The sequence below is a fragment of the Heteronotia binoei genome, chromosome 17, assembly GCF_032191835.1.
Source record: "Heteronotia binoei isolate CCM8104 ecotype False Entrance Well chromosome 17, APGP_CSIRO_Hbin_v1, whole genome shotgun sequence".
In the NCBI taxonomy this organism is placed as follows: Eukaryota; Metazoa; Chordata; class Lepidosauria; order Squamata; family Gekkonidae; genus Heteronotia; species Heteronotia binoei.
In genome coordinates this window covers 12,225,726-12,238,649 of record NC_083239.1, presented here as the reverse complement: position 1 = coordinate 12,238,649, position 12,924 = coordinate 12,225,726, and the positions used below count along the sequence as shown (strand labels likewise).

Sequence of the window (12,924 nt, the reverse complement as noted above, 5' to 3'; positions counted from 1 at the left end):
TGAGGTAGATGAAGATATTGGATTTATATCCCGCCCTCCACTCCGAAGAGTCTCAGAGTGGCTCATAATCTCCTTTACCTTCCTCTCCCACAACGGACACCCTGTGAGGTAGATGAAGATATTGGATTTATATCCCGCCCTCCACTCTGAAGAGTCTCAGAGCGGCTCACAATCTCCTTTACCTTCCTCCCGACAACAGACACCCTGTGAGGTGGGTGGGGCTGAGAGAGCTCTGACAGAAGTAGAGTTTGCAAGCTAAGTGTTAGGAAATCAGTATGGTGTTTTACCTGAGTAGGGTTTTATACTGGAATGGCTCCACACTATTATCTGTCTTGGTGGTCAGGTACACATGTAACAGGAGTAAATATTCCTTGCAATCATGCAGCCATCATTTTGTGTGAATTGGGCAACACACGTATTTTGCCCTGAGTGCAGAGCTTCAGTACATGCAGATGTCCACCTACAAAGATTCAGTGTTCAATTTGCATGTTCTGAAGCTGGACAATATACACCAGGGGTGTCAAATGTGTGGCCCAAGGGCCGGATCAGGCCTCCGGAGGGTCTCTATCAGACCTGTGTGCAAGTCTGCTTCTCTCCCTCTCTTGCTTCTTTCTGTGTCACAGCTTGCTTTGCCAGGATTTCTCAATTGCACAGAAGCTACAGCGCAAAGCCTCTATTTTCCCCATTGGCCGAGGTGCCTCTCTCTTGGGGAGAAAATGGGGGGGGGGGAGGAGAGCTTGCATTGATACTGACCACAATATTGCAAGACTGCTAATACTTTAAGCATGTTTTATTTTAAGTTTTTTTTAAAAAAAATCTTTAATTGTGTTTGTCTGTGTCATTTATAAAGTTTATATCTCTGCTACCCGGCATTACATTTTATGACACACATGGCCTGGCCTGACAAGGGCTCCTTTATGTCAGATTCGTCCCTCGTAACAAATGAGATCGGCACTCCATTGCCCTATTCACACAAAATGGTGTCCCTGCATATCAGAAGGTTCACAGGTAGGACAGGATGACCATGTGGACTAGGGTTGCCAAGTCCAATTCAAGAAATATCTGGGGACTTTGGGGGTGGAGCCAGGAGACTTTGGGGGTGGAGCCAGGAGACTTTGGGGATGGAGCCAGGAGACATTAGGGGTGGAGCCAAGATCAAGGCTGTGACAAGCATAATTGAACTCCAAAGGGAGTTCTGGCCATCACATTGAAAGGGACGGCACACCTTTTCAATTCCTTCCTTCCGTTGGAAATAATGAAGGATAGGGGCACCTTCTTTTGGGGCTTATACAATTAGACCTCCTGGTCCAATCTTTTTGAAACTTGGAGGGTATTTAGGGGAGAAGCACTAAATGCTATACTGAAAATTTGGTGCATGTACCCCAAAAAACAGCCCCCACAGAGCCCCAGATACCCGCGGATCAATTCTCCATGATTTTCTATGGGAATAAATCTCCATAGGGAATAACAGAGTTCCCAGCAGGCATTTCCTTCCCCTCCCCCCTTTTCCTGACGACCCTGAAGCGGGGGGAGGGTCCCCAAACCGGCGGATCCCCTGCCCCCACCTGGAGATTGGCAACACTAACGTGGACCTAGTACACCAAAATCAAATGTTTGGTTCTAACCTGGATAGCCCAGGCAAGCCTGATCTCGTCAGATCTTGGAAGCTAAGCAGGGTTGACTGTGGTTAGTACTTGGATGGGAGACCTCCAAAGGAATACCAGGAGTCGGGAGGCAGGAGCAGGCTTTATTCAGCCACCTCCCTGAATGTCCTCCAGGCCCTAGTGGGGTCAGTCACCAGAGGTCACCATGACTTTCAGGTCTACACACGCACACACGCGCGCACACACGCACATATAAATACAACTCCACCAAAAAACTCAAAATGTTTGAAAAGGGTTTATACCAGTCCAAAAAGCAAGCAGGAGATCTACAACTCCCCCCATCATCGTTTTATTAATCAGAACAACACCCCTCACATGGAAACAACAAAATCCAAGACATTTTTCAAGAATGATTATGAACTCTGGAGTAGGGTTGCCAATCCCCAGGTGGGGGCAGGGGATCCCCCGGTTTGGAGGCCCTCCCCCCGCTTCAGGGTCGTCAGAAAGCGGGGGGGAGGGGAGGGAAATGTCTGCTGGGAACTCTGTTATTCCCTAGGGAGATTTATTCCCATAGAAAATCATGGAGAATTGATCCGCGGGTATCTGGGGCTCTGGGGGAGCTGTTTTTTGGGGTAGAGGCACCAAATTTTCAGTGTAGCATCTAGTGCCTCTCCCCAAAATACCCCCCAAGTTTCAAAAAGATTGGACCACGGGGTCCAATTCTATGAGCCCCAAAAGAAGGTGCCCCTATCCTTCATTATTTCCTATGGAAGGAAGGCATTGAAAAGGTGTGCCGTCTCTTTAAATGTGACGGCCAGAACTCCCTTTGGAGTTCAATTATGCTTGTCACAGCCTTGCTCTTGGCTCCACCTCTAATGTCTCCTGGCTCCACCCCCAGAGTCTCCTGGCTCCACCCCCAAAGTCCCCAGATATTTCTTGAATTGGACTTGGCAACCCTACTCTGGAGGAATGATTATTTGCGTTGTATTGAATTATCCTCCAAATGTTCCTTCTCAGAAGCCAGGGCCCAGACCCACCTGGGCCCTGTTTGTGGCACCGTGGGGGTGGCCATGGCAGTCCTTGCGAGGTGGATGGGGTGGGCCATTGGCAAGGGCAGGAAACTGGGCCCTGCCTGCTCAGTCTTGGGAGTCTGGAGGGGTGGGGGTGCCGGGGCCACTATTGAGGACATCGCACCACCCCCACTCATCATCTTTGGTGTCATACTGCTTCGGCTCTCTGCACCGTGCCACATGGCCTTGGGGAATGAGTGGCAGGGTACACAGGGATGTGGCCAGGGTGAAGGCAGGGAAATGTTAACATGTTTTAATACAAATATTTAAAGTGCTAGTGGTTAAAAGCATGTGTATCAGCCAGAAAAAAAGGTATATTTAGAAAGGAGGCTGAAGTTGGTTCCTTATTCATTATTTACCACTAGGGCTGCCAATCCCCAGGTGGGGGCAGGGGATCCCTCGGTTTGGAGGCCCTCCCCCCGGTTGAGGGTCGTCAGATAGCGGGGAGAGGGGAGGGGAATGTCTGCTGGGAACTGTTATTCCCTTTGGAGATTTATTCCCTATGGAGATCCGCGGGTATCTGGGGCTCTGTGGGGGCTGTTTTTTGAGGTAGAGGCACCAAATTTTCAGTATAGCATCTAGTGCCTCTCCCCAAAATATCCCCCAAGTTTCAAAACGATTGGACCAGGGGGTCCAATTCTATGAGCCCCAAAAGAAGGTGCCCGTATCCTTCATTATTTCCAATGGAAGGAAGGCATTGAAAAGGTGTGCCGTCTCTTTAAATGTGATGGCCAGAACTCCTTTTGGAGTTCAATTATGCTTGTCACAGCCTTGATCTTGGCTCCACCCCTAATGTCTCCTGGCTCCACCCCCAAAGTCCCCTGGCTCCACCACCAAAGTCCCCAGATATTTCTTAAATTGGACTTGGCAACCCTATTTACCACTTATTCATGAATTACACAAAAAACACTGAGGAGAGTTTTAAATCTCTGAAGTCCAAAATAGACCACTATATAAAGGCACTGCTTCCAGATCAGGTCGCAATGTTTCCAGGTAGGCAAGCCCCAAGCACTTACTGTCTTCCTTGGGACAGAACCTTGGCGATCTAGTCCAATTTGAGACGCAGCTGTTAGGGCCAAAGGCTCTCACTCTGGCATAGTAGCGTTCTGCGTAGCTTTTGGTCTCCTGTGTGAGATTGCAGGAAAGCTGTGAGATGTTCTGGCACTCACTTTTGTTCCGCCACACAGCTCCATACCTAAGAGAAAACATTACACGTTATTTACAGAGACAGGAAAACTCTCTTGATTTAGAATCGGGCTTCCTAAACTGAACTGCTTCCCTGAACATTTATGGAATGCTGTTCTAATGTTGCGCCTGGAGAAGAAGAAATTTAGCTTGTACAGATCTCTTTTGAGATATTTTGTATCATTCTAGAAGAGACATCTGAGATGTGAATTGGGGGAGATGTAAATTTCCAAATTGTTTCCCTCCTTTCTGCCCACAGTTCCTAGCAGCCCCCAGATGGTATAGTTCCCTCCCCAAACCCACATGACCCTCCTCAGGCTCCACCCCCCCAAATCTCCAGAATTTCCTAACCTGGAGCTGCAACCGTAATCTCTGGACACACTCTAGGGTTGCCAAGTCCAATTCAAGAAATATCTGGGGACTTTGGGGGTGGAGCCAGGAGACTTTGGGGGTGGAGTCAGGAGACATTAGGGGTGGAGCCAAGATCAAGGCTGTGACAAGCATAACTGAACTCCAAAGGGAGTTCTGGCCACCTTTTCAATTCCTTCCTTCCATAGGAAATAATGGATAGGGGCACCTTCTTTTGGGGCTCATAGAATTGGACCCCCTGGTCCAATCTTTTTGAAACTTGGGGGTGGTATTTTGGGGAGAGGCACTAGATGCTATACTGAAAGTTTGGTACCTCTACCCCAAAAAACAGCCCCCCCCCCAGAGCCCCAGATACCAACGGATCAATTCTCCGTGATTTTCTATGGGAATAAATCTCCATAGGGAATAACAGAGTTCCCAGCAGACATTTCCCTCCCCTCCCCCCGCTTTCTGATGACCCTGAAGCGGGGGGAGGGCCTCCAAACCGAGGGATCCCTTGCCCCCACCTGGGGATTGGCAACCCCAACACACTCTCTCTAGGGTTGCTAATTTGGAGGAGTATCCAGCAAGCAAAGCCTATGGGGATGATGTCCCATTAAAGGTTGCTTGCAGGGTGCCTTCCCTCCACTTGTCCTGTTAGGAAAGCTCTGAGGATTTGATTTTAGCAACTAATCTGACCAATTCTATCCCACCAACTGTAGTGCACATGCATATAACATGCAAGCACATCTGGTGCTGCACAGGCTACTTTCACAGCTGCATCAAAGAGATATTTTTGATAGCATATCATGACACATTTCCCCCCCTTCTTTTAACCCAAATAACAGATATCCTCTTGGTATCCTGACCAAGATCTTTTAATTGGAAACACCAGGGACCAGGGCTTTTTTGTAGCAGGAACTCCTTTGCATATTAGGCTACACTCCTCGATGTAGCCAATCCTCCAGGAGTTTACAGGGCTCTTCGTACAGGGCCTACTGTAAGCTCCAGGAGGACTGGCGACATCAGGGATGTGTGGACTAATATGCAAAGGAGTTCCTGCTACAAAAAAGGGTCCTGCCAGAGACAGAACTGCTGGTGCATAGCAGCCTGGTCACAAATCTGAACTTCAGATCCCTAATTCAAATGTTGCCTTTTCAATTACTAGGTGACCTTAGGCAGCCCACTATCTCTCAGCCCCCTACCCAACTATATGGGTATCACTGCCTAGCTTGCAAAGTGGTTGTAAAGATTTAAGGTAGGCAAAACGGTATGATTAAATTGACAGATGGCGCACACCCAATCTACTGCAGACTAAATAAATACAATGAAAAAGAACTCTCAGCAAAGTGGAAGGTTGGGGGCCCCTTGGGAAGTGACCCTTTAGTATGAGAATCGTTATAAGCATCCTCCCCATTTGCAACTGTGAAATGTTGGGAGATGGGCAAAACTCCTTTTCTGGTCCCATCCAAAATTTACCTCATTCTTTCTGTAGTGGTTAGAGTGTGAGATTAGGATCTGGAAGAGCCAGGTTTGAATCCCCACTCTGCCAGGGAAGGAAGCTGGGTGACCTTGGACCAAATCACACACTCTGAGTTTAACCAACCTCATGGGGTTGCTGTAAGGATCAAGATGGAGAAGAATGACGTAAGCCACTTTCAGTCCCAGTTGGGGAAAAAGGCTGAGTATATCTGAAGTAAATAAATACTTTTCCAGAGCCTAGCAGGTTTAAACAAGTCTAATTGGTTATGAATTTTCAAAATGTAGCGCTTCCAAACAACCTGCCATACATCTTTATGAGATCTACCTCCTGCTATGACTACTCCTTTTCTTGAGAGGCAAACTATACATCGTCTTCAATGGCATGTAGAAGAAGAAGAAGAAGACGACATTGGATTTATATCCTGCCCTCCACTCCGAAGAGTCTCAGAGCGGCTCACAATCTCCTTTACCTTCCTCCCCTACAACAGACACCCTGTGAGGTGGGTGGGGCTGAGAGGGCTCTCACAGCAGCTGCCCTTTCAAGGACAACCTCTGCCAGAGCTATGGCTGACCCAAGGCCATTCCAGCAGCTGCAAGTGGAGGAGTGGGGAATCAAACCCGGTTCTCCCAGATAAGAGTCCGTGCACTTAACCACTACACCAAACTGTCTCTCCAACACCAAACTGGCTCTCCCCCCAACTTTTATTCTCACAAAACACACTTGCAATCTACAACAGAAGATTGTCTGAGCCAGGAGCTCACTCAGCCCAGCCCTTCCTCAGCAATTTTTCCATTCAAAATTCCATTCCACTTCCTATTTTTCAACCTATGGGGACCTGACTGCAGACTCCATGGCTGCAGGGTGGTTTTGGTGGGCGGGGAGGGGGGGAGCCTTTGAGAAAGCTGCATGTGACTGTGGCACTTTCTACACTAGCCATTTAATCTTCTCTTAGTGTGCATTTCAAAGTGACCTTCTATATTAACTAGCGCCTTCAGTTCTCTTTCCTCAAAGTTTCTTGTAGCTTCTACATTCATTTTGTGTGACTAGAACTCGCACCAATTTCAGCTTCGTTTTCCCCCATGGTTTCCAAAACTCCTTTTGGGGTGGACCTTTTGACAGCTCCATGTTTGATCTGAGTCTCTTTTTAGAAGCAGAATGTCTCTGGCGGATCTGTGAGGCCTGCCCACTGTCCTCCCCTGTAATGTCCTCTCTCTCTTTAGGTTTATGCTCCTTCCCCATTCTGTTTTCTTTCTGTCCTTCTCCAAAGACAAAAGAGAAATATGTGCCCTCCTGAACAGGCCAGCTTTAAAATATCCAGAGAGCATAAGAAGGAATCAGCAAATATAAAAGACTAGAAGATTTTCTCCTCCGTTTCCTTTCTTTTTGCAGAATCATGGAAGAGGGGAGCTGAAAGATGCTTTCTCAGGGTATCAGAGTGAGGATTCCTGCTTTGGCTTCTTTTAAAGGTATGCTTTCCTGTTCTCTCTTCTCATGCCCTTTCAGAGGAAAAAGCCAACAACATTCAACCATGATCCTCTTCAGCTCTCCCCTCCCTCACTAATAGTTTTATTGATGGGTTTTTAAAATGGAGGGGTTCCCTCCAGCTTCTCTTTCTGTGCTCTTGGCTTTCTATTTGCTGCCATGACAATGGGGACTTTCCCATCCAGACTAGCCAGCTGCAGATCCCCCACCATGGGGTGGAAATACAGAAAGCAAAATCCACAGAGAGTGATCCAAATCAAATCCAAATCAAAGGCATGACAACTTCACTACTGAGATACTGTGGAGTAAAAACAGAGGGCGTTTTCGCACTGACCTAACTCCGGAGCGACGTCCCTCTTCACTGCGCAGCGTCTGCGTGGATTTCGCACCAATTGCTCCGCAGAACCCGGAAGAGCCGCAAAGTCCCCCGGCTTTTGCGTCGCAAATGTAAACTGGTTTTTGGTGGTTTACATTTGCGACGCAAAAGCCGTGGGACTTTGCGGCTCTTCCAGGTTCTGCGGTGCAATTGGTGCGAAATCCGCGCAGACGCTGCGCGGTGAAGAGGGACGTTGCTCCAGAGTTAGGTCAGTGCAAAAACGCCCAAAATGTGAAAAGGCTGAGAGAAACCAAACCTGCATCATTCTTCCTTTCTCGCATCACCCAGGCAGGCAGCTTTGTTCTAGCATTAATTACTACAATAAAGATATCAGTCGGGAAACTGATTGTTAAGGAGCACCTTCATTTTGTACACCTCTTGATGATAAAAGCTGTCCGTAATTTACAAGAAAACAAAAAGTCCTGTTTACTGGAAAGATCAGATGGAACACTGTCAGAATGCCAAGTTCTTCACTTGCTATACTGTCTGCTACTGAGGACAGATCCAAGGAGCCAGCACTCCTGGGAAAGGAGAGGACTGTTTCGAGAAGGAGACACTACAGGCTGGCCCAGTAAGATGAGAGACTCAAACTGAGTGAATGCAACCCTAAACGGGACTTTTTACAAGTCCAGCAGCTAGCTCTTGCTTTTCGGCTCCCCAGAGACAGTGTATGCTGATCCATTGGGAGCAAATGGGGCAGTGCCCTAACAATCCAAGCTGTCTCCAGCCCTCTCCCAGCCTGCCTCTCCAGCCCTCTCCCAGCCTGCCCCAGCACTGCAGGCTGCCCTAGCTAAATTAGCTTCTCATCCTTAATCTGGCATTGCAGATAAGAAAGTCCCACACTGCAAGTACAGAAAGTACCCTTTCAATGAGGCCCAAAGCCACAACAGCACAGTAGTTTATTAGTCAGGAGAGCATTTTTTTTTTTGCTTCCTTGATTGGATCCCTAATAATCCATTGCATAGTCCTGTCGATCTTTCTTCTTTTTCAGGGAGACAGGAGGGAAGAAAAAGATGGACCCATAAGGAACTACCTCAGATGGAGAAAAGTTACAGTTACTGAACCTTAGATTAACTAATGTACTGTCTCTTCAAATCCTCTATTTTGCTTCCTATATTCAGAATCAGATTTGTATAATAGGATAAATCCGGGGTAGGGTTTTGGGGTTGTTATTGTTGTTGTTTTCCCCAAAACAAAATGTTTCTTTATTATAGAAAATTGATATATAAAACAAAAAAGAGCAAACTACAATTTGCAAAATTATATCAAATCATTACAGAGTTTAAATTACTCAGTAGATAATAGTAGCAAATAATACTTTGGGGGAAAAGAGGCATATCTATATATGTCTACCATGTGTAATTCTCAGAGATGGGTTTTTTGGGTCATATAGAGATTAAAAAAGTAACCAAGAGTGATAGAAACAATTAGAGGGGAGGATGTTATGTTCCAACATGAAACTCAGTACAGGGACCCAGATAGAAATAAATTTATTGTAAATCCATTCCGAATTGGTGAAGTTATGGTTCATGAATGTTGAAATTTTATGCATAATACATTGATCCCAAATTTTATCATACCAGACTTATTTGGAGGGAGGTGATGATATTTCCATGTGGATGCTATAGCGAGACATGCTGCAGCTATAAGTATGATGATCAATTCTTTATGCAAGGTGTTTTGGAGAGTGTCATCCCAGAGATTCAAGAGCATTAATTCAGGTGTCATCGGAAGCAATTGTGAGGTGATTGCGGAGTTTTGTTGGATAACATCCTGCCAGAATCATGATATAAGTGGGCAATCCCACCAACAGTGCAAATATGTACCCACAGAACCATAATTTTCCCAACATAATGGACTTATATGATGGTTAGGGTTGCCAATCCCCAGGTGGGGGCAGGGAATCCCCTGGTTTGGAGGCCCTCCCCCCACTTCAGGGTCGTCAGAAAGGGGGGGAGGGGAGGGAACTCTGTTATTCCCTATAGAGATTTATTCCCATAGAAAATCATGGAGAATTGATCCGCAGGTATCTGGGGCTCTGGGGGGGGGGGCTGTTTTTCGGGGTAGATGCACCAAATTTTCAGTATAGCATCTAGTGCCTCTCCCCAAGATACCCCCCAAGTTTCAAAAAGATTGGACCAGGGGGTCCAATTCTATGAGCCCCAAAAGAAGGTGCCCCTATCCTTCATGATTTCCTATGGAAGGAAGGAAATGAAAAGGTGTGCCGTCCCTTTAAATGTGATGGCCAGAACTCCCTATGGAGTTCAATTATGCTTGTCACAGCCTTGATCTTGGCTCCACCCCTAATGTCTCCTGGCTCCACCCCCCATGTCCCCAGATATTTCTTGAATTGGACTTGGCAACCCTAATGATGGTTCATTTGATGAAGCCTCCATCCTGGGAGAGAGATACCAGTGCAACATGGTTTTAAAGAACTGTATTTGGATGTTGAAAACAGAGGTGGAATTAACAGGTGAATTCCATATCTTCAACCATGAGGAAAGAGGAATGTCCTTGTGAAGATCTTTGTTCCGGGCAATTTGAAAACTCAGTGGTTGACTACTGTCTGATGCAATCAATATTTTGTACAGCTTGGAGAGGATACCTTCCATAGATGAGGAAGATGAGGATAAAATCTATTTGAAAGCAGAGAATGCCAATTCCTGATAAATGTTCAATCATATTTTTTAGTTGCAAATATCGAAACCATGGTGTTATATTACCCAGTTGAATGTCAAAATAGGTCTTATCTCTAATCATGTCGTTATGAATCAAATTTATTGGGGCAAAAAAACCCTGCTTTTGTACATTCATCAAAAACTTCTGGAACATTCCCAGGTGGAAACCAAGGTTGTTTGGTAAAGGTGGCGAAGAAAGAGATGTCAGGAACAAGACACCTTTTATTTCTGCCCCAAATCTGAAGTATCTCTTGAAGAAAAATATTTTTCCATGCAAGTTTTGATCTAAGTATGGCAGGTAGTCAGAAAATGTCTTTTAGGCTGAAGGGAACAACAAAAGACTGCTCTATTCATATCCTATTAGTCAGGGAGTCAGAATGGAGAATACAAACAAATGTTAGCAATTATAGAAGCCTGATGATACAGTTTCAAAAGAGGTAAATCTAAGCAACCTATATATGATGGTCTGTTTAGTGTCCGACGGTTTAAATGAGACTTCTTGAAAGTCCAGGCAAAGGTAGATAGTGAATTTTGCCATTTATTAAGGGCAGTCATTGGAATACGGACTGGGAAAGCACGGAAAAGAAATAAAATTTTTGGAAAAATGAAACATTTTATAAGAGTCATTTTACTCAGGAAATTTACCTCTCCCTTTTCAAATTCAAGAGGAGACAGCCATTTTGTGGTAGGAAGAGGAGAAAGCCTGGAGAGGAGTATTCAGACAGGTCTGGGTCTCTGAAAACTGGAAGCTTCTTTTTTGATGCAAGGGGGGAAACATTGTCCTTTAGCCTTTTCAGCTCCAAGAGCTTCAGAAGGATAAATATTATGGAAGGAAGGTAACTCCTTCAGTAACACAGTTGTTGAACAGAACATCTACTTAAGAGAAGATGGAGCTCCTCCACTTACTATATACTTCTTTGCCCAAAGAAAACCAAACCTCCTTCAAGCCGTACACATTTATTTGAGAGTGAATCCTATTGAATAATAGAAGACTTTGGATTGACCATGCCTAGAATCCCACCTTTTGTGGTAAAATAACGACATCAGCAGGTTCTGTCAAACATTTTGCTACCAGTACTTTTGAAAAAAAATGTTATCTCCTGAAATTGGGTTGCCAAGTCCGATTCAAGAAATAACTGGGGACTTTGGGGGCGGAGCAAGAGTGTGACAAGCATAATTGAACTCCAAGGGAGTTCTGGCCATCACATTTAAAGGGACGGCACACCTTTTTAAATGCCTTCCTTCCATAGGAAATAATAGATAGGGGCATCTTCTTTTGGGGCTCATAGAATTGGACCCCCTGGTCCAATCATTTTGAAACTTGAGAGGGTATTTTGGGAGGCACTAGATGCTATACTGAAACTTTGGTGCCTCTACCTCAAAAACACCCCCCCAGAGCCCCTGATACCTGTTGATCAGTTAACCATTATTCCCTATGGGAATCATTCTCCACAGGGAATAATTGCCCAGTAGATATTTCCCTCCCCTGCCCTCGGCGGTTTCTGATGACCCTAAAGCAGGGGGGAGAGGGCCTCCAAACCTGGGGATTGGCAACCCTCTATCTCTCTCTCTCTCACACACACACACTTACTGGGTCTGGTTCCTCCACAAGGACATCTGAAATGAACAGGGGCTACGCTGCTCTCTCTCTCACACACACACACTCTTAGTTGCTCTGAAATGAAAGCAAAACAAACCAAGGGACTGTGTCGCTGACCCTTCCCATGAAGTACTTCCTGCTCAACTTTAAAGGCACACAGACACACAAACATTTTTAAATGGACCTGTTTGCAGGTTTCTAAACCTGCCCAAGATCTAAAGGTGCATTGTGTCTGTGGGGGAGGGGCTTCCCCCGCTGGCCGGCTGGCTGGGGGTGGGGGGAAGCCTGTAAAACCGGGGGATCCTCCGCTGGGACCTGGGGATTGGGAAGCCTGTCCTGAAAACAAAAACTCTGGAGCTCCAGTAACTATTGCAGAAGCAGAGAGATCATTCTCTGCTCGGATGGGAATAAACACTTCCCTAAGAAACATGTCCGAAGACTGGCTCAGTGCTCTAGGAATGGTAACCATATAGCAATGGCTGATTAAAGAAATATGATCCTGTAATCATAGAATTTACAAGCCAGAAAGAGGTTACCTGCATGCCATAGCTAAGAAGCACGCAGGACAGGTGAATTTCAGTTAGATGTTAATTGAACCTCAGAAGTTAATTTTTAAAAATCATTTGTGAGGCTGGTTCTAGCTCTGCCTGCCATTAACCGTCCTCTGCCTCTACCAGTGGGTGCTGCCCAACTGAGGGTGAGACTGCAGTGATAGGAAGAAAGGACTCCTGTCCTTCTGCACAAGCTGTTTTCGTGTCCTGAAATGTGGCCCAATGGTAACTGCACAGGGAGGTCAGGAAAATGATGCAGCAGGGAAGACAGGAACCTTTCCTGGCACATCAGACTGATCCTATTGGGACAGAGGGTGGAGCATGCACTTGGGGTTGCTAGCTCTGCGTTTGGAAACACCGAAGGGTGGAGCCTGAGGAAGGTGGAGCTTTAGGGAGATGAGCAACTTTAATAAGATATAATGCCATAGGGTCCACTTTGAGAGCAGCCATGTTCTCCAGCCTACAGGAAAACCGATCTCTTTCACTTGGATGTCAGTTGTAATCCCAGGGGATCTTCAGTCACCACCAGGAGGTTGGCAACCCTACA

The 12,924-nt window shown here is 46.1% G+C and overlaps 1 protein-coding gene across 1 annotated transcript in view; it reads right to left on the bottom strand.

Moving 5' to 3' along the window:
- IL22RA1 (interleukin 22 receptor subunit alpha 1) overlaps window positions 1-12,924 on the bottom strand; it is a 32,892-nt gene that overhangs the window by 10,850 nt on the left and 9,118 nt on the right. Inside the window, exon 3 of the mRNA XM_060258497.1 lies at window positions 3,691-3,869. Coding sequence (XP_060114480.1) covers window positions 3,691-3,869 — 179 coding nt within the window. The remainder of the gene's footprint in view (window positions 1-3,690; window positions 3,870-12,924) is intronic.